At 41.9% G+C, this 25,439-nt stretch overlaps 1 protein-coding gene across 7 annotated transcripts in view; it reads left to right on the forward strand.

Moving 5' to 3' along the window:
• The window catches only part of ptprea (protein tyrosine phosphatase receptor type Ea), a 69,631-nt gene that overhangs the window by 34,482 nt on the left and 9,710 nt on the right, over nucleotides 1–25,439 (forward strand). The window contains exons 2-8 of one of the 7 annotated variants that reach the window (XM_037753985.1): nucleotides 393–659; nucleotides 16,135–16,212; nucleotides 17,928–18,021; nucleotides 18,494–18,567; nucleotides 20,018–20,062; nucleotides 21,015–21,151; nucleotides 24,199–24,289. In XM_037753985.1, coding sequence (XP_037609913.1) covers nucleotides 16,140–16,212; nucleotides 17,928–18,021; nucleotides 18,494–18,567; nucleotides 20,018–20,062; nucleotides 21,015–21,151; nucleotides 24,199–24,289 — 514 coding nt within the window. In that variant the 5' untranslated portion in view covers nucleotides 393–659; nucleotides 16,135–16,139. Of the gene's footprint in view, nucleotides 1–306; nucleotides 660–16,134; nucleotides 16,213–17,924; nucleotides 18,022–18,151; nucleotides 18,358–18,493; nucleotides 18,568–20,017; nucleotides 20,063–21,014; nucleotides 21,152–24,198; nucleotides 24,290–25,439 lie in introns of those variants that run through there. The other 6 variants (XM_037753982.1, XM_037753984.1, XM_037753987.1 and 3 more) reach the window with 6 other exon arrangements.

The raw sequence follows: 25,439 nt of genomic DNA on the forward strand, positions 1-25,439 counted from the left end.
GACTCTCCTGACTAATTTAAAAGTCATTTCTTCACCATAAATTTTGTGACCTGCATATCAGCCTTGGGCATCCTTATTAGACTTTCTGCCATCTTCACCATTCATTTGCTGATGAGGATGCAATCTTCATACTTTCTTCTGAATTTATGCGTGAGGGGGTAACCCTATAGAGGGTAGATGTGCTGTTTCATTATGCTCCAGGGTCTCCTCATTACTTCACAGCTTCCTCCTTGTCCTCTACTTTTAACTGCACTCTACTCCTCTTGCTACATACCGGGTCTGCCCAAGACAGGAACTTCCCCCTCCTCCAGCATGTCCTCCTCATCTGTCTTTGCTGTGTTGTTAATTGTCTAACATGCTCTCTGTCTTTCTTGCTCTCCGTTACAATAAAGGTGGTGAGCAGCATCCCTGTAAGGCTCGCAGTGCTGCTCGGTGAGCTCCTTGAAGTGAACTCTCCGCTGCCGTCGCCTGGATCCAGGGATTGTCTCTCCTCACTGGGCTGTGAGATCAGACCTCGCTCCCCCCCCCCCCACACCTCCAGCTTCTGTCCAACCTCTCACTGAAGACGACAACAATGTGACTACTGGACTCCGTCAGAACCATGTGACCTGCTGTTATGGATCTGAGAATCAGCATACATTGAATCAACACTCATCCAGGTAATCTAGCACACTGTGGCCTGCATACATACATAACACTGCATCAATGCATTTAGCTGCTGACATGAGCTTCTTATTAGTTCACATTTGAGGTCAGTCTCTTGAGGATTTCACTTTGACATTCTGGTTTGGTTTGTTTTCTTTGTGTATTGATAGACGTTTTTGTCACAAGTTCCCGGCATATTTGTGGCCGCTCTGTCACTTCCTCAATCTGGAGATTCATGGCTACAGTGTGTTGTGTTTGTCAGCTGGTAAACAGGATCAAGAAACAGGAACTTGGACAGTAGTGTGAAACGGTAGTGAGAACAGAGGACAGCACAGTGGTATACAGTAGTAAACCGCTGTTAACTTGACCGCAGCTGTTTGTAAAATGGTACGGTTTGTATTCATACTTTAAGTGCATTTTATTAGGACTCTGTGAAATAGAGTCACGGTTGGCTTTGTACTTTGTCCTGATGTTTGGAACCAGATTAAGCAATTGTGTCAATCAGTTGGTTAAATGTATTGTCTTGCTCTAGCCTGTATACAAAAAGGCCTTTTATATTTTATCACTTGAGACTTTGAGCCTCAACTTGAACCTGAAATGCCTACTTTTGTTGAGATTATAGATTTTTATTATAAGTGTCTGACAACATTATGGAAAGGACACTGCAGAAACATTTTTCCTACATTTCACTTGATCTGGTTTGTTTGTTATTGTGTCAAAGTGCCACTCAAGGAGAAGTCTCGTTGTGAAATCTGAATATCTGTATACTCTGGCTCAAATGAATATTGGCAGCCATCGAAGACCTCGTCTTTATTATCAAAATCATGTAAATATTTAGCCATGACATTGAAAATATTTTAGATAACCCTAAGCTACGCTTGCTGTACTCCAACAAAATCTCGCGTTTCCACCATGGATGTATTCCACGTTTCCACCGCTGTCTTCCAGTAAGACGTCACTTCGCCGGATTTCAGAACGAAACCTCTGCTTGAGCGAGACTCTTTCCATAATGTTGTCAGACACTTATAATTACAATCAGAACCTGTCATGGCAAAAACATGCACTTTTAGTTGACGTAAATGACGGTGCCAGCTTGCCCCAATAGCATCATATTGCAGTCCGTGAGCGGCTGCCGTCTACAGCGTTCTCCCACAATACTGGACTAATTTCAGAAATGGTTATCTCTTAGTTAGACGTAGATGTACAGGTATCACTGTATTGGGCGTAATGGGACAACTAAAGCAGACAGAGATGGAACTAAATCCAGACTAAATGTTTTTTATCATTTTTTTATCAAGATGGTTCTTTCTCAATTTGCAGTTTCAGGCATCAGCTGAGGTCACTGGGGCTTTCCCAGTTGGATAGTCTGCTTCTGTCAAATTACTGTCTGTATATTTAACTACAGATTCCCCTTTCCTGTTATTACAACCCATGAAATGGCTAATAGGAGATTTAATAAGTGCGAAAGCCTCTCAACACCCCCGCCTTTGACTTTTCTTGTATTTAACAATCCCCCTTTCATTGTTGTGCAAATCAAATGTTTTGGTCGCCGCCAAGCTGTTTAATGACTTGTGGAGGTGTTTGACCATGAAAAGAATAAAGAAAAAAGGAGCATAAAGTAGATGTACAGGAATGGAAAACAAAGTCTAAGACGGAAGGAAAGAGAAAGGAGAGGAGACTGTGTGTTTGTGGCTAAGTCATTGTCTGCGTGTCCACATGTGTCTGCATGTGTACGTATCTTATCCAGGGTTTTTGTCAGGAGTGTGTGGCAGTCTTGTTCCCATTTCCGCTCTGGAGCGGAGCGCTACAGGAAGGCTGGCTGGTTGGCTGGCTGCACAGGAAAGGAAACAGTCTCTATCAAACAGCAGATGGAGGACAGCATGTGCTTACACTGCAGAAACACACACGTATACACGCAGGCGTGCATGAATGCAGCCCTGCACACATAAGGAGCTGTGTAGCTTTTATCGAGAGTGTGACCCAGATCGCACATCGCTATTGTCAGCTGTGGAGAATCAGAAGTTTTCATAAGAGTTGTAGTTGAATGAGGACGTTAGAGGACACCCTGACGTTTCAAATGCACTTTTGAGATGTTTTCATAATAGCAAAGACTTTTTTTTTCTTCCTGGAAGGTTGTTTTGCCCTCTCAAAGCTTTTTTTTTTTCCCATCGTCGTATTTATACTTTACATAGTGCCGCAGTCCCCTGCAGCTCGTCAACCTTCAAATCTCTATTCACCTCTGAAAAACTTCACTTGCATTGGAGTGTCGACAGAGTTTCGTTCACCAAACTGCAAAGAATCAGATTGTGTAAGGCATGAAAGTGACTTTCAAATGCTGCCTAAACTTTTATCAGTAAACCCAATCTGTCAGATCCTTGGAGCAAAAACAATCACATATTTAAATTTAGTTCTGGGTTTTAATTTTCTTTCTGTGTTTTTTTTGCTATTTTACATAAAGATACAATATATAGGAGGTTAACCAACACAGAATATCATGAAGTCATATATCATTGTAAAGCTTAAACTATAATCTATCCATCGGTCACATTGTCATGACACTGAGGTCAGGAGAATTTGACCTTTGACCTCTAATGCTGCAATGGGGTGAATTCTGAATTCCACTGCAAATGCCCCTTATAACTACATTCATATTGATCTGATGTGCCCATGGATAGTTCCAGCATAAAGAGCACAAAAAGAGCTTTAAAGTTATATATTACATGAATAACAACAATAACAACATTTCTTATCAGAATACTATTAAATGTTGAATATGAATAATGAATAATGTTGTGGGATTGTTCCATATTTCATGGGCTATTTTGGGGTTTCTACATTATTATTACATACTTAAAAAAAAAAAAAGAAAACCAAAGTATTCGAATAGTGATTTGGAGGTCGGTTACCATGGCAACGGTTGAAGCATTTGGGTCAGCCCTAATATACATCATATACTAGAATTTTAATTCCTGTTAATTCTGAAGATTTTACGAAGTTGCTGGTGTATAAATTATTATTTTAATAATAAATGACAATTCAGTAAATTCATATCTATGTAGTTATTTGTTATATTTTGTTTTACAAAGTTAGGAAAGTTAATGTTTAAGTCAAGCCTGTTGTTGCCTTACACATAAAAGAATGATCCCAGTCAATTCCACACAGTGAGGCATACAGCTTATTAATTAAACACTGGAGTCAGATCGGTACTCTGTATCGGCCGATACCCAAAGCCCAGGTACTGGTATCAGTATTGGGACTAAAAAGGTCGGATCGGTGCATCCCTATCTCATAGTTATCAGCAGAGCTGAGATTCTGACCCTTGTGTTACCTCTGTAGCCTGCAGGTCAAACACATTTGTCTGCTGTTGAGATTTAGTGATACCCAATATGTCAACACCGCCTCCTCCTCCTCCTCATCCTCCTGCCCCCCCGCCTGGTGTGTGTGCCCATGATTTCTGATGGCCCGTCATGCCTCCATGCCTCTGTCAAGAGTTGTTAGCGGCGGACCATGCATGCAGGGAGAGGCCCGGCCCGCAGAGCTTTTGTCAGCAGCGTGTTAAGACTGGATGTTGCACTTCCTTTTTCTCAAGAGGGCAGCGAGTTCTCTGAGAGGTCTTCGACGTAGAATAGTCGTTTGCTCTCCATATGGTGTGTGTATGTGTGTGTGTCCATTCTCATTCGTGCAACAAGTCTGCTTAGGAGGGAGGACAATGAGGCTCACTATGGTTCCCAAGGCCCCACTGAATGACTCATATTCCTATAGAATTCAGGCAACAGGGTTACACAATCTTAATCAACAAAGTGCTGCTCATAACGTGCTCTGCGGGGGCCGTGATCCTGCGAAAGAGGATTGTGAAAAAATGTGTCAGGTTTGGGGTTTTGAGTAACATAATTACTGCGCTGCCACTTCCAGTTTCTCCTAGGAGGCTGCTGGAATCAGCTGTGAATCTGGACTATGCTGTAAAAAATACCAGTTGTTTTTCTACTTGTTTGTCAAACCTGTTGTTGCCCGCGTGTGTGATAAGGGGGCTGTTATTCTGGAAGATGAAGTGAGATACTGCGGTTTTGCTATGGCAACCGGAGCTGTTTGACAGTAAAACCTTGCTTCCCCGTGCAGACAGTGTGGGTACACGTCAAGAACAAGTCCTCACATCCTTTTTTTTCAAAGAGGGTCTTATAGTCTGCGTCTGCACTGAGCAGACAGGTCTGCTCTATCTCTGCAGAGCAGCAGAGGCGGCCTCCTCATCCTCGCAGCGTGGGACGTTCACTTATCCCTTCTGGGCCCACGTCTCCTCTCCTCCTCTTTTCCTCCCCTCAGAATCAAGTGGCTTTTTGTTCTCCCGCTGCAGTGCTTATCACTTGTTTCTCCACCGCTGCCCTCCCCATCCCTCTCTCCGGGAATGAAAGGATATTTTGGGGGATAGATCTTGTCTGTCCTGCACAGATCCCCCAAGGACTGTAGTTATCTCTGTCTCTGAAAATAGGGGGTTCTATACAAGATCCCCTCCTCTCTTTCTCCGTTTAGCCCCAGTCTCTGCGTCAGCGCTGATGTTAAATAAATCTCACGCCGGTAGAAAAGCTGTGTGGATTGTCATCATTACAGGCACTGACACCGCGACTTATTCTAATTCATTTGAGTGACTTCTTTATCCCACAGGATTTCTCAATTGCCTGTTATTTCTACGCTCGAATAACATGACATTAAAACGCGCTGTATACATTCTCGGGGGAGGCAGTGTGGTTGGTTGTAATGCTCTCTAAAACCAGCCTCCCAGACGCCATCTGAGTCAGCGGTTATGATTCTGCTTAGAACTACACTCTAATCTGTTTAATCCCTTTTTATTGACCATTAAAACTTTTCTGAAAAGGAACTCTGATGGATTTATGGCCAGATAAAAAGAGGTGATTTACCCATAATGTGACCACCAGTCGTCATTTTCTTTATTGTTTCAGATTTATTCTGATGTGTAAGCTTATAATCAGAAAGGACGTGGTTCCTGAATGGCTAATGTGTCTGCATTGAAGGAACCACACAGTCTAATCAAACTCATATCTCATATGGCAGTGTTACGAATTATAAGTCTTGATAAAAACTGAGAACTTTAAAGGGAAATTCCAGTATTTCTCAAACTGTGTCTCATTTTCATATTTTTGTCTATACTATGACTACTGGTGATGATGACATGTCACTCATGAAGGCAAAGAGTGTGAGCCTCCTACAGCTTTCAAAAAACTTAAAGGAATAGTTCGCTGTTTTGGGAAATACACTTATTTGCTTTCTTGCCGAGAGGTAGATGAGAAGATCGACCCCTTTACTGGGGATGCACCGATTGCAAAATTCTGGGCCGATACCGATTTTTAAAATAACAATTTGGCCAATAGCCGATACCAAGGTTTTTTTTTATTTCATTTTTGCTGTTCTTTATTCCCCTTTTGTGCCAGGGAAACAAAAACCTCTTCATTATAAAAAAAATGATTGCTCTGTTTTAAAGCTTTTCATCATTTCATTACACAGTCTTTGAATGAGCCCAAATTCAATCATACTACAAATTTATGAAATTTAATATAACCTTCCTTCACATGAAAAATATTATTTAACAAAAAAAGAAAAAAGAACTGCTTCCAAAGCCTTTTTAGCTGCTATACAACTAACTACTCAATGAGAAGAATGTTTCAGTACTTACACAGCCCAACAAAAATATTTATGTGAAACATAAATTAAATGTTATAGTGATTAGAAACATAAGCAGTGTTTCTCACACATGGACGTTGCTTGCTCTGCTTGCTCTTACTTACTTGCTCATACATTAACGGCCGCCCAAGTATATTTGGCCCATTTTAGTATCGGCCACTGCCATCGCCGAAAGGCCGATGTCGGTCAACAGGGCGAATATTGTCCGATACCGATGTTTGACCGATAAATCAGTGCATCCTTGCTCTCTACAAAAATGATTATATTTCCCAAAAACTATTCCTTAAAATTAATAAATCTCAAATACTTGTCTTCGAGTCCGACTGCAAGTAAACACAGACACTAATCCACTTGAAATCCCTGTAGATCTTGTAGCGAACTGCACAGCACGTCCACATCCTGGTCAATTTGCCGTCTGATTTACAGTTTGTGTACGTTACTGTGAGGCTTTGGCTCACTTGAGATTTAGCTCGTGTGTGCATGCTTGAGAATTACCAGCGAACATGAGAAGATGTTTTGTGTCTCCAAATTGCACACATAAAAGGAGAAGCTACACAAAATGCACTTTTTTATTGACTGCTTCTATTTGATGAAGGGAGACTTGAGTCGAGTTGCGTCTAATTGCTCCACAGCTGCTTTGCAATTTGCTACAACAGCTACATGGATTTCCGGGGGGACTACTCTCTGTGTTTGTTAGTGTTTTTTTGGTTAGCCTCAAGTTTTGAGAGGATTTCTGTAAATAAAAGTTTTTTTTTAAAAGCTGTAGGAGGCTTGCATCCTTGCCCCAATCAACATCATTCTTGCTGGAGTCCTGGTTTTCCAAATATCTATAATTATGACGAGTCATAAACCTAAAACATGAGAATAACATCCACCTTGACAAATACCAGAATTGTCCTTTAACCATTTGAAGAATGCAGGTTCAACATATACTTAAACCTCCAAAAAGGACCCTCGCCTCATATTCAATACCCGAGAATTCATTAGTTTACCTCCGTATGCTACACATTTGTCCTCCTCTTAATGGCCCTACACGTTGAGCAGTACATTTCACATACATCACCACGCTGACAGGCTCCCAGCTTTATACACAACACCTTCTTCTTCTTCTCTTTCTCTCTCTCTCTGCCTCTCACACTAATACCTGTTCATAGCACAGCACCGGTAATCACCGAGCGCTGGGTGATAATGAGAAGTGTCACAACGCCGGTTCCGTCATTTCCAGCCCAGCTGCCGCGCATTACGCTGGCTATCGACGGCTCTGATTCCAGCCCATAATTGCTCTGCCTCTGAATAATTGAAAGCGGGGAGGAGGTAAATCCCTGAGGTGTCAAGGTGGGAGAAAGATGGATGCCTCTGTGTTCAATGCTGTCAGGTCTGGAGGTGTAAAGGGGCCTGGAGGACATGATGAGACCCCTCACATGGGGAGATTGTCCCCACACACATGATGGACCACTAGTGGAATGATTTCTGGCACGGTGGTCCTCAAACAGGCCCTGGCACATGTGTTTCCCACGGATCCCTGCTGAAGTGGATTTGTGGGTATGCGTGTGTCTCCCATGTGTGTGTGTTTCATGCCAGAAAGTGTAGCTTTGCATGCCAATTGGTAGCAGATTTGGAGCACAAACGTATGCATGTAGTGTGTTTGCGCAGGCGTGTAAATCTGTAGGATCAGAAGAGGTTTAAAGACCTACTGGCTCCTTTACTATGACAGTGTGTGTGTGTGTGGGACGCACTTACACACACGACTAAATGACACTCAAACAAGCCGACCAAGTGCGAGCTCAGATGTGGCGTTTGCTAGTTGCAGACAGACTGGAGTAAATATTTACTTCCAATTACGCTCTTGGTTTCCATGCCTCGCCAGAATGTGACAGTAGCTTTTAACTTATACGGTAAATTAGAGCTGCTCTCAAATGTTATGGCTGGAATGTTTTTAAGAGGATTATCAAATAATCGCTTCTCATCTCAGCCCCGTGTTATTTTTAACTAATATGCAGCAGCTAAAAAGCTCTTATTTCCAGTGCGGACTACTCTAATGGCGGAGCTCTCAGGGTCAGACGCAGTAGCCGCCATATCTCAGTCAACAGGATGTTATGGCCTGAACCTGGCAACCGACCACAGCTTTCTTTTCCCCTGGCAGTAGCTAACATGGTTTTCTCTGTGCTCTTTTATTCGGTAAATGTTTCTGACTTGTATGCAAACGTAACGCCGGCATACATTAACACATATGCATTTTCTGAGATCGCCGTGGGAGATGCTGCGTTTGTTCCCATAGAGGTGGAGGGCTGACGCTGCAGAGCGGAGTCAGCGGGTCTCTCCAAGGTCATTACCACTGCCACAGCGTCTGGGCGCCCTGGGAAGGAGGCAGGGATTGATTAATGGCAATGCTACTGTAGGAGGAGCGCAGGAGGGGAGGAGTCCAGATTGGCAAGAGAGCAGCGCTGCAGAGTTGTTACTGTATGGTGGTGCTATAGATAGTGCTAGTGTGAGATACTGCAGAGTGTGACACAGTACTACAACTACTTCTGATGATAATGATAGTATTATTTATATATCTAAGTTGGATCTTCAGTCGAAGGTGTGTTATACCAAACGCTCTCCTTCCAAATATCTCTGTTTTTCAGGAGCTGTTGACTCAGACTAAAAGCTGGATTGACATCAGGTTCTCAGTTTTTCAGTGTGCGTCTGTGTGCTGGGTTTTCTTTTTTTAACATCTTGATAAAGCCGAGGTGTTCGACATCCCACAGGTGCCGCCACGTTGGTGGCAGTACTGCTGGTCAGGTTACCATGGGAACACATTGTGTAGAACAGCGGTATATGTGTTAAAACAAGTCTACATTTTCCACAGTGTACTTTTTTCAAAATCTTAGATTGGATAATGAGTAGTGTGAGACAGATGGCTCCTGTAGTTTCATTTTAAATAAGTAAAATACTATATGCATGGATTACATCGTGATACAGTCTTGAGTTCAGAGAGAGCAACACTGATCACCTTGTCCAACTAGGTTACATTGCATGGGAAGCAGTCTGTCACACATCTGTGTGAGCAGATGGACACCCCAGCTTCATTTCCTCAGTCAACACTGTGAATATAGCGCACTGTCCTTTAAATAGCTAACCCGGCCCAGGTTTACACACTGCAGCTCCCCGAAGAGACAGAGAGGCGCGGAGATATGAGGACGACCAGCTGAAATAGAAAGCGAGAACTTGTGAAACTTCCTGCAGTGATCTGATCAAAACTTGCTTCTTGTTTTCTTGATATCCTTCACATTAGATCCCCAAACACATACAACTCAGTGCAGTGGACACAGACTTACTCATGAGCTCGGGTATATTTTCATTTTACACAATATGCATATTAACTGTAACTTTCCTACAATAATAATAATCTGTTAATCTGTGCATAAAGACTGGAAGCAAGATGAAACAACCTGTTTCCAGTCTTAATGCTAAGATAAGATATCTGCCTCCTGGCCGTAGCTTCATATTAACGTACAGATATGAGAGCGGTGTCGATCTTCTCATCTAATTCTCTGCAAGAAAGCAACTAAGATTATTTCCCAAAATCTCAATGTATTCCTTTAATAGTCAACATATGAAATAATCTATGTCCGATTAATCTTTCTAAACACTTAAAGGTGCTATTGATAACATTGATAACATTCAGCCACTAGATGTCACATTCTTCTTCCCCCGTACCATTTAATTTACTTCACAACAAGTCGTTGCCAGGCACTTACTGTCAATCTCAGCCATTTATCCGTTTTTTTCCACACTGATGACCCAGAGATGCCAACGTTGTTTTACTATTGGCTCACAAGCCTTGTTAGAAGTCGGAACCAAACGTCAGATATCGTCCACAGACATAAACAAAACATTCATTTTGGACCTGCCAACATTTTTTAAATGATTAATTCACAATCACAGCATTTTTATTTTTTTTCGGCACCTTTCTAAAAGCTCTGTGGATGTATTATTTAAAAAATATATATATATTCATTTTCGTAAAAATGTTATCAATAAGACCTTTAAAGGGACTATATGTAACTTTTAGAAAGTCCTTGTTATTAATGCCGTTAAGTGGACTGCAGTCAGCATCCTGTTGCTCGTGCTCGCACTCCATAGGCGCGAGCAATCATCCTGGGCATCGGCCAAAACAATGACGTGACATTACATTACAATCATATATCACCGTTAATGTCCAATCTCCATGATACTAACTAGCTTGCCATTTGCAAATTACTTCATCAGTTAACATTACGAAGCAAAACCGTCCCGAGTCCTTTACATAGAAATCAGTCCACAGGCTGTTATAGGCAACCGAGAAAATTGGGAAAGGTCTCAGTTTTTAGGTTACGTTACAATCTGTTCACACAATGGCAATACAAAGCGATTAATACATGGAAATTGTTACATATAGTACCTTTAATTGGGTTGATCCTCAGTTTTAGGGCAGGTTTTGACAACATGTTTTGAGTGCAGCAGTGAGGAACTGCACAGAAGGTTTTGGGTTACTAGTTGTTTTTCCTCTAATAAGCCATCTTGCAGGTTTCAGTTATAAAAAAAAAACCTTCGCCTAAAGGGTAAATAGTCTGGCAGCTTTTTCCGTCAGAGGACACAATGTACCTACCGCCCGTTATATCGCCCCTACACCCACTACCCATTTTCTGAATTCCCCAGCTGATGTATGTGAAGAGACAGAGCGACTCTGTGCCCGGAGAAGCCACATTCAGTGGAACTGACAGTGCTCTGTCTACGGGAACACCGGGTTTCCTGTCAGAGGCAAAGACACACAATTTCTCTGTCTTATCTTCTAATTGTAACAAGCTTGTCTTTATTTGATGCCTAGTTTTCTAGGGGGCTAATTAGTGAGACAATAGTGGAGAGCTGCAAGGGTGTCATTATGTCACTTTTCAGACTGAAGGAATGACAGAACACGGAAGCACACCACAAGGAAAACACACGACCGCAGGGAGGGATAGCTCATCCTCCAAAACAAAACACTGCCAGGGAAGAACATTTATCAGCTCTCTGGTTTGGGACTATAAACGACACAAGATTTCAGTTTGTACGAGTCAGAATTCCCACAATGCCCTTTTCATGTTCGGAGCAAGGATAAAGAATCAAAGAGAGGTCGGCTTGTACTCTCTGTTGCCTGTCTGTGTGTTGTGATATGCTGATATTTGTGTGTGTGTGTGTCCACATTCTTGTTTGCACGCTGTCAGGATTGCAGGTATTCAGAGGTGGCAGGTTGTAATCAGTGGAGACCGAGCCGTGAGTCACACACGGTGCATACCAGGTGCTGGAGGTCTCCCTGAACACCTGACTGCAGCTGAGGTGTTGTCATATACAGTATGTAGACAGAGCGAGGTGAGACTTTTCTAGTATGGCAAAAAACATAGCTTAAAGTCTGCAGTGGTTTAAAGGGACTGTTTGTAACTTCTTACACATGTAAATCAATCCGGGTCGCTGTCCCATGCGCGCTCACGTGTGGCTACGCTGTTCAGACTCAGACTCTAACACAAACTCCACGGAAGCACCAAAACCGCAAAGTTCTATCTAGTGAAGCCCGTCTTGCAAAACAGTGTTGGCCGCGGTCGTAGTACGCGGGGGAGACCGTAGCTTTGGTCTCCAGGACCGGAGTCTCTGATGTACTCTGCTCCTCTGCCTGCCTGCTTGCCTTCACTAACACACCGCGCTCGTTCTCGCTATTTTGCTCCTCCTCTACACGTGCATGCGCACACACTACACACTGCAGAAGAGTTAGTAGCTCTGAGAATATCTAGTGAATGTACAGTGGACGTTTGTGCAGTTGACTTAACGGCCACAGGTGTCGCTGTTAACAATCATTTCTGATTCTTACAAACAGTCCCTTTAAGTTAAGAATAATTCTAGTTTCCTACCGTCCTTGTATTCAATTGGTGTTGGAGCTTGTGTCAGTACAGCTGAGGCGTCCCATTCTGCAGGCCAGGACGACACTGACCCACCATGAGACAGAACGAACTCTATGCTGGGTAACTCGGGACACGCTGGCTGTGTAGCTGGCCAGGACAATACCCTTCCCCAAAGCTACTTGCAGAACGTCTCCTATCGGAAAATAAGGACGCCTCAGAACTTCCCCCGAGCTGACATCTCCCATGACCTATTTTCATCACGGCTGATGGGTGGTGGCTAGCTGCAGAGTGCTAAATGGAGAAAGGACAATACACAGATGAGAGCACACACAGACAATGTGATGATAGCTGTTTGCCCAGAGTCTGACCCGAGCTAAACGATGACTAATACTGATAGTCTAATTTGAGACTGGTGGTCCTCTTGGCTGTTTTTTTTTTTTTTTGCTGAGTGAGGAGAAACCCGGAGGAATAGGAAGCAGCGTTATTTATAGTTATGTGAGGGACATTTCCTCACGAAGACGGAGGAAAGGAAGTTGGCCGATCTCCTTAGAGATGCTGAAGAGGTCAGGCTTGAGACCACTGCAGTGACAAGATGGGAAAAAAGCTGGAGAGCAGGGGGGTGAAAACAGCCTGTGGTCCCTTAGGAGCAGTTGAGCCTCGCAGGGGCTGGAGGCGAAGACGTGACATCTCCAGAGGTGATGGAGCCGGGGAACTACTGGGGACGCTTATAAGAAGCAGCAGTACTTTACCACAAGACACAGCCGCAGGGCTCGCTATGAGCACTCCGCTGGCTGTCCCTGTTGAGCTATCGTACAAGCAAATAAACACACACATACATAAAATTCACTGCAGCTTGTGTAGCGGAAAGTCCCAAATGGCTGCATGAGTGAATTTCCACCTTACAAAAACCTCCAGTCTTATACACAGAGTCCTACCCTAAGGATTCACACACTCAGCTCAATAACCTCCCCCTCATCCAGGCTTGTGACATTTGCAGAGAGAGCCTTAAAGAGGGGGGATGAAGAGGGAGGAGAGCTGGAGACGGGGGTAGCACACTCTCCTCTCTCCTCTCATTAGAATTCTCTCATCAGTCTTCCTCCTGGAACTAGGGGGGACATGTCAGGGTTTATTAATCGCTCCAGGAAATATTATTGACCTGGACCTTCTGCTCCCTCTCTCCCTGCTGCAGTCAGTGTCTCTGCTCTGCTGCCTCCACATTCCTCCGGTGTCCTGTCTGGACACATTACAGGACACTGCGGCACAGCGTGGAGGCTTCAGCACACAGTGTCTTCATTGACTATGCACTTGGCCTGGTGCTTTTCTTTTCACCGCAGCTGCAAAGCACCACTCACACACACACACATGCACACACACACACACCTGCAGCCTTGGTAAGACAAAGCACACTCCGCTCTGCTTCATTACGGGGTGATAGCAGCTCTGTGCTGGCTCGCATTGCTTGGATTCCAACTTTTATGATAATAAAAAAAAAAAAACACCTTTGGAACTGCAACCGTGTCAAGGCGTATTGGTTTTCAAACCTTACCACTAGATTTCAAAAGAAAAAGAGGCGCTTAAATCAATGCGATGTGAAACCCATTCTGAATACTCAAACACTAGAATCGATCGGAGATGCTCCTTTATCCTCCCTCCTCTCCATTCTTCTCACCGGGAGAAAATGAAGGAATGATCAGAGTCGTTCAGCTGAGACTTCTAGATGTCACTTGTGTGTAGCGGCTCTGGACGGAGCTCACGCTGCTTTGGGTGTTGCCGTGCATGTGTGTGTCTTTTGGCACTTTTCCACCAAGCAGTCCAGTTCAGTTTGTTACACGTTAGAACTAGGGCTGTCAAAGTTAACGGGATAATAAAGCGTTAACGCAAATTCGTTTTAACGCCACTAATTTCTTTAACGCATTAACGCAATTGATCTTTCGAGGAGGTTGTGGCGGGCTCAGCTTTAAAGCTAGAGTGAAGTTACTGGTATCATATGAAACTATAAAACCTAAGGAATCCATTGGTACCAATACTAGTTGTCACGAAGGAGGCTAAATAACGCTCCAAACTTACACTATAAGCCATTTTCGAAGGGGTCCTTTGACCTCTGACCTCAAGATATGTGAATGTAAATGGGTTCTATGGGTACCCACGAGTCTCCCTTTTACAGACATGCCCACTTTATGATAATCACATGCAGTTTTGGGGCAAGTCATAGTCAAGTCAGCACACTGACACACTGACAGCTGTTGTTGCCTGTTGGGCTGCAGTTTGCAATGTTATGATTTGAGCATATTTGTTATGCTAAATGCAGTACCTGTGAGGGTTTCTGGACAATATATGTCATTGTTTTGTGTTGTTAATTCATTTCCAGTAATAAATATATACATGCATTTGCATAAAGAAGTGTATTTGACGGAAATTCATGCTGTCTCCTTTTTTCCGGTAGTGATATATTATACCTAAAAAAAATGAAATTAATTTACCTTTATTTTAATTTTATTTCTATTAGTTTTTTAACCAGGCAATATCATTTCAGTTTAGTTTTTCTTAAAGGATATTGTTTCGCTTTAGTTTCAGTTTTAGTTTACTATAATAACCCTGCACGGGACATCCTGCACAAACCTGCCATTTTTAAATTATCAAATGGCGACCGCAATTTTTCATTCACTCGGCACAGATTTTGAGAAAAATGTCCGCTTGCAAAACTACGCCGTATAATTGACGAAGTGCAGACATTCCTCTGTTTGGTTTGCCGTTTAAATGATGCAGCGAGTGTCCCGTTGAAGATGATCTATGCGCAGTTTCATGCGCCGCCGCTACGGCGATCAGCTGAGAATCCCGCCAACACTGAGGGCGGTACCATCTGCAGTGGAAACACGGCTAGAGAAAAGGTCCTGGTACCAAAAGTCGAGTCGAACAGAGCCGCGCCATGCAGTGGAAACACGGCTTTTATGTGAAGTGTTTGTATTGGGGGGGTGTTATCAAAGGGGAAAGGGGGGAGGAGGTGGCAAAGAGTGGAGCGTGAGGGTGTGAGAGGTGTTAAGCCTCTTGCAGCTTGACTCTAGATTTCACTCCCCACAATCTGATACATCCAGTTTCGCTCGGCTTAACCGCTCATTCGTAGTTCAATATCAGCTGACATCCAGGCCTCTTGTTGGCATGCATGTCGTGTGTGTGTATGTTGTGATTTCTAACATATAGCACGCTAAGACCCTGCACATGCTATATCTTGGAAATCACACGTTTCAGCACGGCATTGCCACGGAAACAGCTGAACGAAAAACAGCTGTTATCAGCTCAGAGTGGCATTTAATCAAGTTCCCTTTGCTCAGTCTTATAATGGACTGATTAGAGCATGAGCATATGCCTTATTAGAGTAGTAAGGAGCGTTGCATTGGGTAGGGATGGTTGCAATAATAGCATTTGTGGAAAGACATGTCACCATAACCTTAACCCACACATGTAACCTTTTTTCTTTTGATAGAAATTTAAATGAGAACTGTAAAAATGGATGTTTCCTTGGCCTGGATGTTATCTTTGGAATTTTTTTTCTCAATGGGTTTGGTGAGGAAGCATGTAATCGTGGCCAGCTCTGTTTCTCAAATATTGGAGTATTGTGCCTCCATGTGGACATGTTAGCCATTACACTGTGAGCTTTATGACAGGACTAGTGAATGACCAGGATATGAGTGTGTTGTTCCATTGTGTCTCCATGAACTTTGCACCGATGAGCACATTCCTGAAAGCAACAGTCATGAATAAAGCAACATGCCTCAGATCTGTCAATAGCTTTTGTGTTTCCTAAATGGTGATGTTATCCAGCGGCCACGTTCGCATGAGTCTCGACTCTCCAGACATGTCTTGCACTAAATTTAATATCCGTCTTCATTTTGTTTTTCTGCAGTCACAATGGTCCCACTTCTGTTTTTGGTGGCGACAACAACAACACCTAATTCCACCGGCAATGGCAACCATACAGAAGGTAAGAACAATAAGGAGGGAGATGCACATCGACATGTGAGACTGAGCAACGCTGAACAATTTGAGATAGGAAACAGAAACCCATTGCTATATCCACTGCAGTCATCACTTTTCCCTGAGATATGATTATTATGTGTCTTCCTCGGCGCATGCATCTGCTTGATAATAGCCTTTTCTACAGCCTTGTTATTACCGGATCACAATGAACTTCAGCAGCCCTGGACCGTAATTTACGGCTTATTGTGCGTCTTTATAAACACAGCTAATAGCTGGCTGTGTGGCTGTGACTCTTGGCTGAGTCTTAGAGGCTCTCATTTTCTGTCAGACAGACATACTGACAGGACGAAATGAGCTGATAGTTATCTCTGTAGACAAAATAAGGCAGAAACCAGTTATTAAATCAGGCCTGCGACCAGAAGGGAACATGGGAGGTGCCAAGTATTGATTCTGTTTTATCAGTTAATGCAATTTACTAGCTAACTACTAACTTGTCAGTTAATTCAAATATTTAATCACAATTAATCACGTAATTGTCCATAGTTAATTAATGACACATTTGTCATCTATTAAAGGGAGATTTGTCAAGTTTATCAACATGGAAGTTGGCAAATATGCTTGTTTTATGCAAATGTATGTATATATTTATTACTGGAAATCAATTAACAACACAAAACAATGACATATATTGTCCAGAAACCCTCACAGGTACTGCATTTAGCATAAAAATATGCTCAAATCATAACATGGTAAACTGAAGCCCAACAGGCAACAACAGCTGTCAGTGTGTCAGTGTGCTGACTTGACTATGACTTGCTCCAAACTGCATGTGATTATCATAAAGTGGGCATGTCTGTAAAGGGGAGACTCGTGGGTACCCATAGAACCCATTTTCATTCACATATCTTGAGGTCAGAGGTCAAGGGACCCCTTTGAAAATCGCCTCGCCAAACTTTTGCGCAAGTTAGGAGCGTTATTTAGCCTTTAGTGACAAGATGATATGACATTTATTAATTTAAATTTATTAATTTACAGTAGTTTTATTTCCTTAGGTTTTGTAGTTCTAGTATGATACCAGTATCTTCACTTCAATTTTAAAACTGAGCCCGCTACAACCTCGGGAAGATCGAATAGCGTCCGGGTCAAGGTTAATGCGTTAAAGAAATTAGTGGTGTTAAAACAAATTTGCGTTATTGCGTTAACTTTGACAGCCCTAATATATAAATATAAAGTCAAATCAGTTCAAGAAGTAGAAATATTTCTTGTCATAAGGCAGTTAATAGAATAATTAAACGTACGTTTAATTATTATTTAAATATTTATTTTCCTCGCCAAAATTTAGCATAAGTTTGGAGCGTTATTTAGCCTCCTTCGTGACAAGCTAGTATGACATGGTTGGTACCAATGGATTCCTTAGGTTTTTTCTAGTTTCATATGATACCAGTAGCTTTAAAACTGAGCTCACCACAACCTAAAAATCACAACTTATATTAATACGTTAAAGAAACTAGTGGCGTTAAAACAAATTTGCATTAACGCGTCACTATCGCGTTAACTTTGACAGCTCTACAATTTACACATGGCTCAAACAAACACATGAATGCAGCACACAAACATACAGTACAGCACATATATACGGTCGGCCTTGCTCCCTCTTCCTGCCTCTTTGTTGGCGGTGCTCCCTGACCCCCGGCTCTGCCTCTCCTTCTTCCTCAGCAGGCGTTACATCCCCCAGCCAGCACATCCTCCCCACCGTGCTGGTCCTGTCCCTGCTGCTGCTCATCATCGCGCTGCTAGCCTGGTACTTCCTCAGGTAAAGTCTCCCACCCCTGCAAGGACTCACCCACCTCACCTCACCTCACCCGCCCCCTCTCCCTCTCTCTCTCTCGCTGACTGGCTGTGAGCCAGGCTCAGGGGGCAGAGCTCAGGGTGACAAACACTTCCTCCTTTAGTCATTGAGGCGGAGCCCTGTCAGGAAGTGCTGCTAGGTGACTCCCTCTCGTGCTTAGTGAGAAGAGAGCAGGCTGTGACTGTGGACCTTGACGGGCAACAGAAGAGAGCAAAGAACTAATTCTGCACCACTTTCGGACTAGAGCGCCGTTGCTCCAAGACATCAGCTAATGAGAAAGAATAGCCTCAGTTTCAGATGGTAGGATGGATAGGCTTTTTGTTCAGATCATTTAGGAGATCTTAAGTATTTTTGTAGCTCTGATTTAAAAAAATGAACTTATTTTATCATGGCATCATTAAATGTTCTCATTTTTTGTATTGTTTTTATCTGGCAGGTTAAAAAACCAGAGAAAAGCAGTCGTCACCACAGTCGACAAGAAGATACCAAATGGCATCCTGGAGGAACAAGGTAACGTTGTTGTAAATTGTACACATTGTGAGAAACCGCGAGACAGATTGTCGATTGTGAGAGCGACGGGCTGTCAAAAGAAGCATATCGTGAGAACGTAAAGGAGACTTAGAGACACATGAGGCAAAGAAAGAGGTTAAGACGGACAGAAGGACGTGTGAAAGAGGCATCAGTTTTATATTTATAACTGTATGTGCTCGTTGTCCCACCACTGCATTGTGGCTGGGTACTTCCTGTGGTTAATGTGAAGAACAGCACAGTATCATTAACCCCCTTTCTTAGCATTTTGACACTGCATGTAAAATTAGTACACACCATTAGTGGTGTAGCTTTGAGCAGCATCATTTAAATATAGCCGATATGTGTGAAGTACGCAAACAGCTATAGGGGTTCACAGGAAACAACACGTCTTGAGGAGCTGCGAGTGTTCTAGGAAGTATCATTCTTATCTGACATTACAATAGAAAGTACAGAGCAGGTTGTATTCTTGCAGATAGGAATGCAACAGTGATATATGGCTGGAAAACACACAGCACACCCAGACGTAGCTGTAACAAACACTGAGCAAATAAGAAGGGATTAGCTGAGCTCCTAATTACTGTGAGTGCAAACATGACACATGGTCAACTCTTACATAGAAGAGTGATGTAATGTTTAATTTTCACTTTAACTTAAGTTTGCTGTGCTGGAAAAGCATTACAGTATAGTAATATACACATATAATGTATACAAATTAGGGCTGTCAATCGATTCAAATAGTTAATAGTTATTTTTTATCTGTTCAAAATGTACCTTAAAGGGAGATTTGTCAAGTATTTAATACTCTTATCAACATGAGAGTGGGCAAATATGCTGCTTTATGCAAATATATGTATATATTTATTATTCGAAATCAATTAACAACACAAAATAATGACAAATATTGTCCAGAAACCCTCACAGGTACTGCATTTAGCATAAAAATATGCTCAGATCATAACATGGTAAACTCAAGCCCAACAGGCAACAACAGCTGTCAGTGTGTCAGTGTGCTGACTTGACTATGACTTGCCCAAAACTGCATGTGATTATCATAAAGTGTGCATGTCTGTAAAGGGGGAGACTCGTGGGTACCCATAGAACCCATTTTCATTCACATATCTTGAGGTCAGAGGTCCCGCTACAACCTCTGAAAGATTGAATAGCGTACGGGTTGTGTTAATGCATTAAAGAAATTAGTGGCGTTAAAACAAATTTGTGTTATTATTGCATTAACTTTGACAGCCCTAATATATAAATATAAAGTTAAATTGTGAAATTTACATGTTATTTTTTGTAACTGATAAAACTGAAAGCAGAAGTGTCATATGTGGGCGTCATGCATCCTGTCTTGTGAACATTATGTTGTGAAAATGATTTTAATGTATTGTTTTGCCTTTATGACTCTGACTTGATATGTGTTGTGTTTTAGAGTTTGGATACAGTACTGAGTCGTTATACACCACTGTGCCACCAGGTCAGGTATACAGGGTGGCGGCATGAGGAGCCTGATATTACTAACACTCTTCTCAGTACTTTTTCAACCTACATTTTCCAAATTGTGAGCGCTAACTGAATGCTAAGTCGGGTTTTAGAGGTTTTCATTCACAAACCTGCCTACAGGGTGCTGTAAATGGCTTCTCCCTGGGGTCCTTTTGGTTCTCTAACACCTGTTGATGTTTGGTGATCATCGAATACTCACACTCCTTTTTTAAATTATTGAGGTGTCGGAAAACACACGCCACCGACATGTCAGAAGATTTGAAATCAGTTTGGTAATCATTTTTGGTCTTTTGATAAGCTGTTGATAAAAATCATTGCAGAGTAGTTCGATAGGTGTATTGTCTAATTCTGTGATTCCCAACCAGGGGTACTACGGCATGATTTGAAATATATATCCATATGTTTAGTCAGCTGTAACACCTGAACGCTACGTATTGAGACTGAGATTGAGTGAAAACTAGTTAGCAAGTGAGGAAACAGTTAGCTAACAGTAATGGATAAAAATTTATTATAATTGGAACAAATGGTTAATTAATTTATTTTGTTATATTATTATAATTATTAACAGTTCGCTAAAAATAATGAATAAATGGTTGAAACATCCTTTTGCCACTCCAAGTGGTAGTAGTAAAAATTAAAGTTAACCAAACAACCTAAACACTTACAGTTATATGAAAACATTATTGTAACAAAAGCCACTTTTGTATAATTAATAGTGTTAAATAACAGTTGGTGTCGTGTTCATCAGACGGGCTTTATGGGTACATCTGGTTGGGAACCGCTGGTCTAATTAAACCCAATCCTGTTTTAGAATTCATTCCTCTGAGCCGGTCATAATTCCCTAAGTTAAATCTGTTATTTTCTTTAACACAACAAATACTTGAGTCCAGCAGGGATGATAAACCCACTGACTGTTCTCCCCACAGAGCAACAGACGGTGGTCCTTCTGCCCAGATCCCCTTCAGCCTCTAAGACCTACTTCCCCATCCCGGTGGAGCACCTCGAGGAGGAGTACAGGCTCCGCTCAGCCGACGATGGCAAGCTCTTCAGGGAGGAGTACAACGTAAGTATCCCCTCTTCTCTGCCTGGAGGGTTAGTGTAACAGGTGGTCATGATGCAGAGTCTTCTGTATTCTGTAAAGAAGGCTGGAAGTAGTGTTTACATCAGGCGTCTTGGGTCAAAGCACTGAGTCCATGGATGGATGGATGGATGGCTGGATGGATGGACTTTATTGATCCCCAATTGGGAAATTCTTGTGTTACAACAGCCGGTTATTCAGGCAATGTACAGGAACAGTAAATACACAGTAAATATACATATCAACACTAGAAATATAGTATACACATACTTGCCAACCCTCCAGATTTTCTCGGGAGATTCCCGTTTTTCAATGCTCTCTCCCGTGGTCACAATTCTCCCATATTTCTCCCGATTTATGGCACATTTTCACACTTTTTTATGTATAATCTCTACTGTTTCCACCCGGACAACAATAGAGCTACACCAAAGGTTGTCTCCCGTCGGAAGAGTGCTGTCGCTGCTCGCGACACAGCTCAGTTTGAGCTCATATTTGAGCTGTGTTCATTACTGGGTTCAGCGCATATCACAGCGTGCAGCGCCCAAAGAGAAAAGCAAAGCCATTGTAAATAACGGGTTACAGAGCGCAGTGGAGACGTTGTCACATTGTGACTGAAAGGACCTTTAGTGAGTGAGAGAAGGAGAGAGAATTGGAGAGAGCTAACTGGAAGAAATACTCAAGCAGGGGCAAAAAATGAATAAAAAAAAATATGAATATTAGTTTATGCTAGAGATTCACACAAGTTTACGCCAGAGGGGCGAATTATTCAGTTTTCTTTCCTGAGAATTAAAGGGACTGTTTGTAACTTCTCACACGTATAAATCACCAGGGTGCCGGGTGCCGGTGTCTACCTACCTGCCAACACTAGGATCAGCATTGATTCATGGAGAGACCTTCGTCTGGTCAGCTAACATTACTGCCAAGCAGCTGAAATATAGAGTGATATTGTGGTTTTAGCTGACGTGTGTCGCCTCACTGTTTTGAGCGATGCTCGTTCATGTCTATGTAGAAGGCGCACAAGCGCGAGCCCTACGCTGACTTTCGTTGACTTAACGGCCACAGGTGTCGCTCCATTACATTTGTCTGACAGCTTAAGTTACTACTTACTTCCTGTACAGTGAAAACCATGTATCTCCAGATGTGGTGATTCTATTTTTTGGGGGGTTTGTGTTCCTTTATTGGTTGAGAAAATTATCCTACAACTTAAGCTAAATAAACTATTTAAGAACCAGATGGATCAGCTGAAAAAAAAAAAAAAACATTATTACCAAGCCGAAAACAGCTGTTTTTCTGAGCTCATGAAAACATCTACAGCAGTAAAATGCAACATACACATTAATGCAGCAGTGATAATCAGATATATATGATAGTAAATCAATGACAGGGAACATTTTACTACATATTCTGATACTTTAACTACATTTTGCTGATAATACTTACATTCTTTTACTTAAGTAAGGTTTTGAATTCAGGACTTTTACTTGTAGTGGAGTATTTTAACAGTGTGGTATTAGTACTTAGGATCTGAATACTTCTTCCACCACTGGATACTACGCAATGGCCACATCTGTATTGTACTTTTTAAAGCTCTATTTAACCACGCAAACATTTTAACTTTTACTGTAAACAATAAAATACACAAATTATCATTAATATTATGTAACTTTGTGTCTCCAAAATGTCGAAAGCAGGTTTTGTTTGCTTAAGTGTAACTGCACTTTTCAATCTGGACCCTATTTTCCCATATTTTTGCATCTAAGTGACTTATAGGGACAAAAATTTCTGAAATTGGTCCAGTATTGAGGGAGAACGCTGCAGATAGCAGCCACTAAACGGGCTGTAATGTAATAATACAGGCAATTCCTCACCGACAATACGTCCACTAAAGTGCTTGTTTTTGCCACGGACAGGCTCTGATTGTTATTATAAGTGTCTGACAGCATTATAGAAAGGACTCTACAGAGAAATGAAATGTTTTCTTTACCTTCTGCTTAATCCGGTCTGTTTGTTATTGTGTGTCTCGCTTGGAGAAGTCTCATTGTGAAATCTTGCGTTGCGTCCACATTGTCGAAATCATCTAAATATTCAGCCATGACATTGAAAATCTTTGAGATAACACTGAGGTACGCTTTCTGTAATCCAACACAACAAACTCTGCCAACACCGGCACTCCTCTCTCCAACTCTCGGGTTTCCACCATTGTCTTCCGGCAACAAGTCACATGACACAATAACAAACAGACTGGATCAAGTGAAAGGTAAAGAAAATGTTTAATTTCTCTGAAGTGTCCTTTCCATAATGATGTCAGACACTTATAATAACAATCTGAGCCTGTCGGGGGCAAAAACAAGCACTATTAGTGGACGTAAAAGCAAATTTGTCTCAGGGGGCTTTACAATTTGTACAGCATACGACACCTTCTCTCCTTTACAGTACAACCCTCGCATCAGATGATTTCAAAAATAGTTGTCCCCATTAGTCACTTAGACGTAAAAACATGTGAAAATAGGGTCCAGGTTGAAAAATACAGAAGTTACCCTTTAATAAAAGGGTATTTTCTGCCTTCAACTGCGGCAACAAAATATCTAAAATTGGTTTTAAAGGGTTTTCCCACAACAAGCTGCGATAAGCTGTGTGTTCATGAGAAGGCAGAAGACTCAGACTTGTGTGTGTATTTTCTTTATCGAGGAAAACTACTGGAGGTATATGTGTCACATTGTCCATGACACATACTGTACACATACAACCGCACACGCATGAAAAATACCCTCTTGGGTATTTTATGGCTATAATTGGGGGTCTGACTCAAATGAAGTGTGTGATTCACGGTTTCATGTAACACATACAAATGTGATGATTTATTCAGACAGTTTGTCAGCGCAGACAGAGGAAGTTGAAGTTCTCAGCTTTTAATGGAGGACTGTTTGCTGTAGGTAGCAGAGGAAGTGCCTACATCAAGGCTGAACAAAGCATACATAAAGTCAGTTTTCCTGTATGGTTGTGTGGAATTTAAATGTTATTTTGCTTTGCAGTCCTTGCCAGGGGGTAATGCCCGCGGGACGTATGAGGAGGCCAACAAAGACGACAACAAGGAGAAGAACAGATACCCCAACATCCTTCCTTGTGAGTTTACTTTCTGTTCTGTAGATTATCTTTTGACTCACACCCAGAGCTCACAGTTTCCTGCCTGTGTGTGCACATGTCTTTTTTTTTTTTTTACAGTTGAGAAACAGTAGATCCTTCCTAACAGCTCACGTATTCATTCACAGAGAAACACCTCAGTACTGAGAGTTTCCTCACCATTCTTCCTTTATGCAGTCGCGGTTCCCATCACTCATCACTGACTCATTAATTATTCATTGCATACTTTTTTTTCTTTGCCAATGCATTGTGATCTTTAAAAGGCTTAGATGAAAAGATTGATACCACTCCCCTATCTGTACAGTGAATATGTGGCTGGTGCCAGAGGCCAGTTAGAGTAGCATAAGAACTGGTAATGGCTCGCTTGTTGGCTAACAAAATCCGCTTACCAGCACCTCTAAAGCTCACTAATTATTATCATGTTATATCTTAGTTGTTACAAAAAAGCTGTACAAAAGAAATTACAGCCCGTAAAACGGCTAATTATGTGTGTGACTATTTGTTTGTAGTGCTGCAACTAACGATTATTTTCATTGTCGATTAATCTGCTGATCATTTTCTTGATTAATCGATTAGTTGTTTGGTCTATAAAATGTCAGAAAATCAGTGTTTCCCAAAGACGTGTTGCTAAAAATGACGTCCTCAAATATCTTGTTTTGTCCACAACTCAAAGATATTCAGTTTACCGTCATAGAGGAGTAAAGAAACCAGAAAATATTCACATTTAAGAAGCTGGAATCAGAGAATTTTCAATCTTTTTTTGCTTAAAAAATTACTCAAACCGATTTAATCCATTATCAAAATAGTTGCTAATTAATTTAATAGTTGACACCTAATCGATTAATCGTTGCAGCACAATTTGTTTGCCAGCGGACACTCATGTTCCCAAATATTTCCAGTGTTTATGGTGGATGTAGCTTCATATATCCCGTTCAGACATGAGAGTGGTATCAATTTTCTTGTCTTGGCAAGAAAGCGAATAAGTGCATTTCACACAAAGCTATTCCTTTAATGCTCTCTGTGATACTGTGCGTGCACTGTAATAGTGTTTAATCAGAGTAAGGTTACATACTCTGTGTATTGTTTTTCCGCTGGAACCCTCTAAACTTTCCGATGGTATCTTCTCCCAACA

Source organism: Sebastes umbrosus, chromosome 20 (genome assembly GCF_015220745.1).
Source record: "Sebastes umbrosus isolate fSebUmb1 chromosome 20, fSebUmb1.pri, whole genome shotgun sequence".
In the NCBI taxonomy this organism is placed as follows: Eukaryota; Metazoa; Chordata; class Actinopteri; order Perciformes; family Sebastidae; genus Sebastes; species Sebastes umbrosus.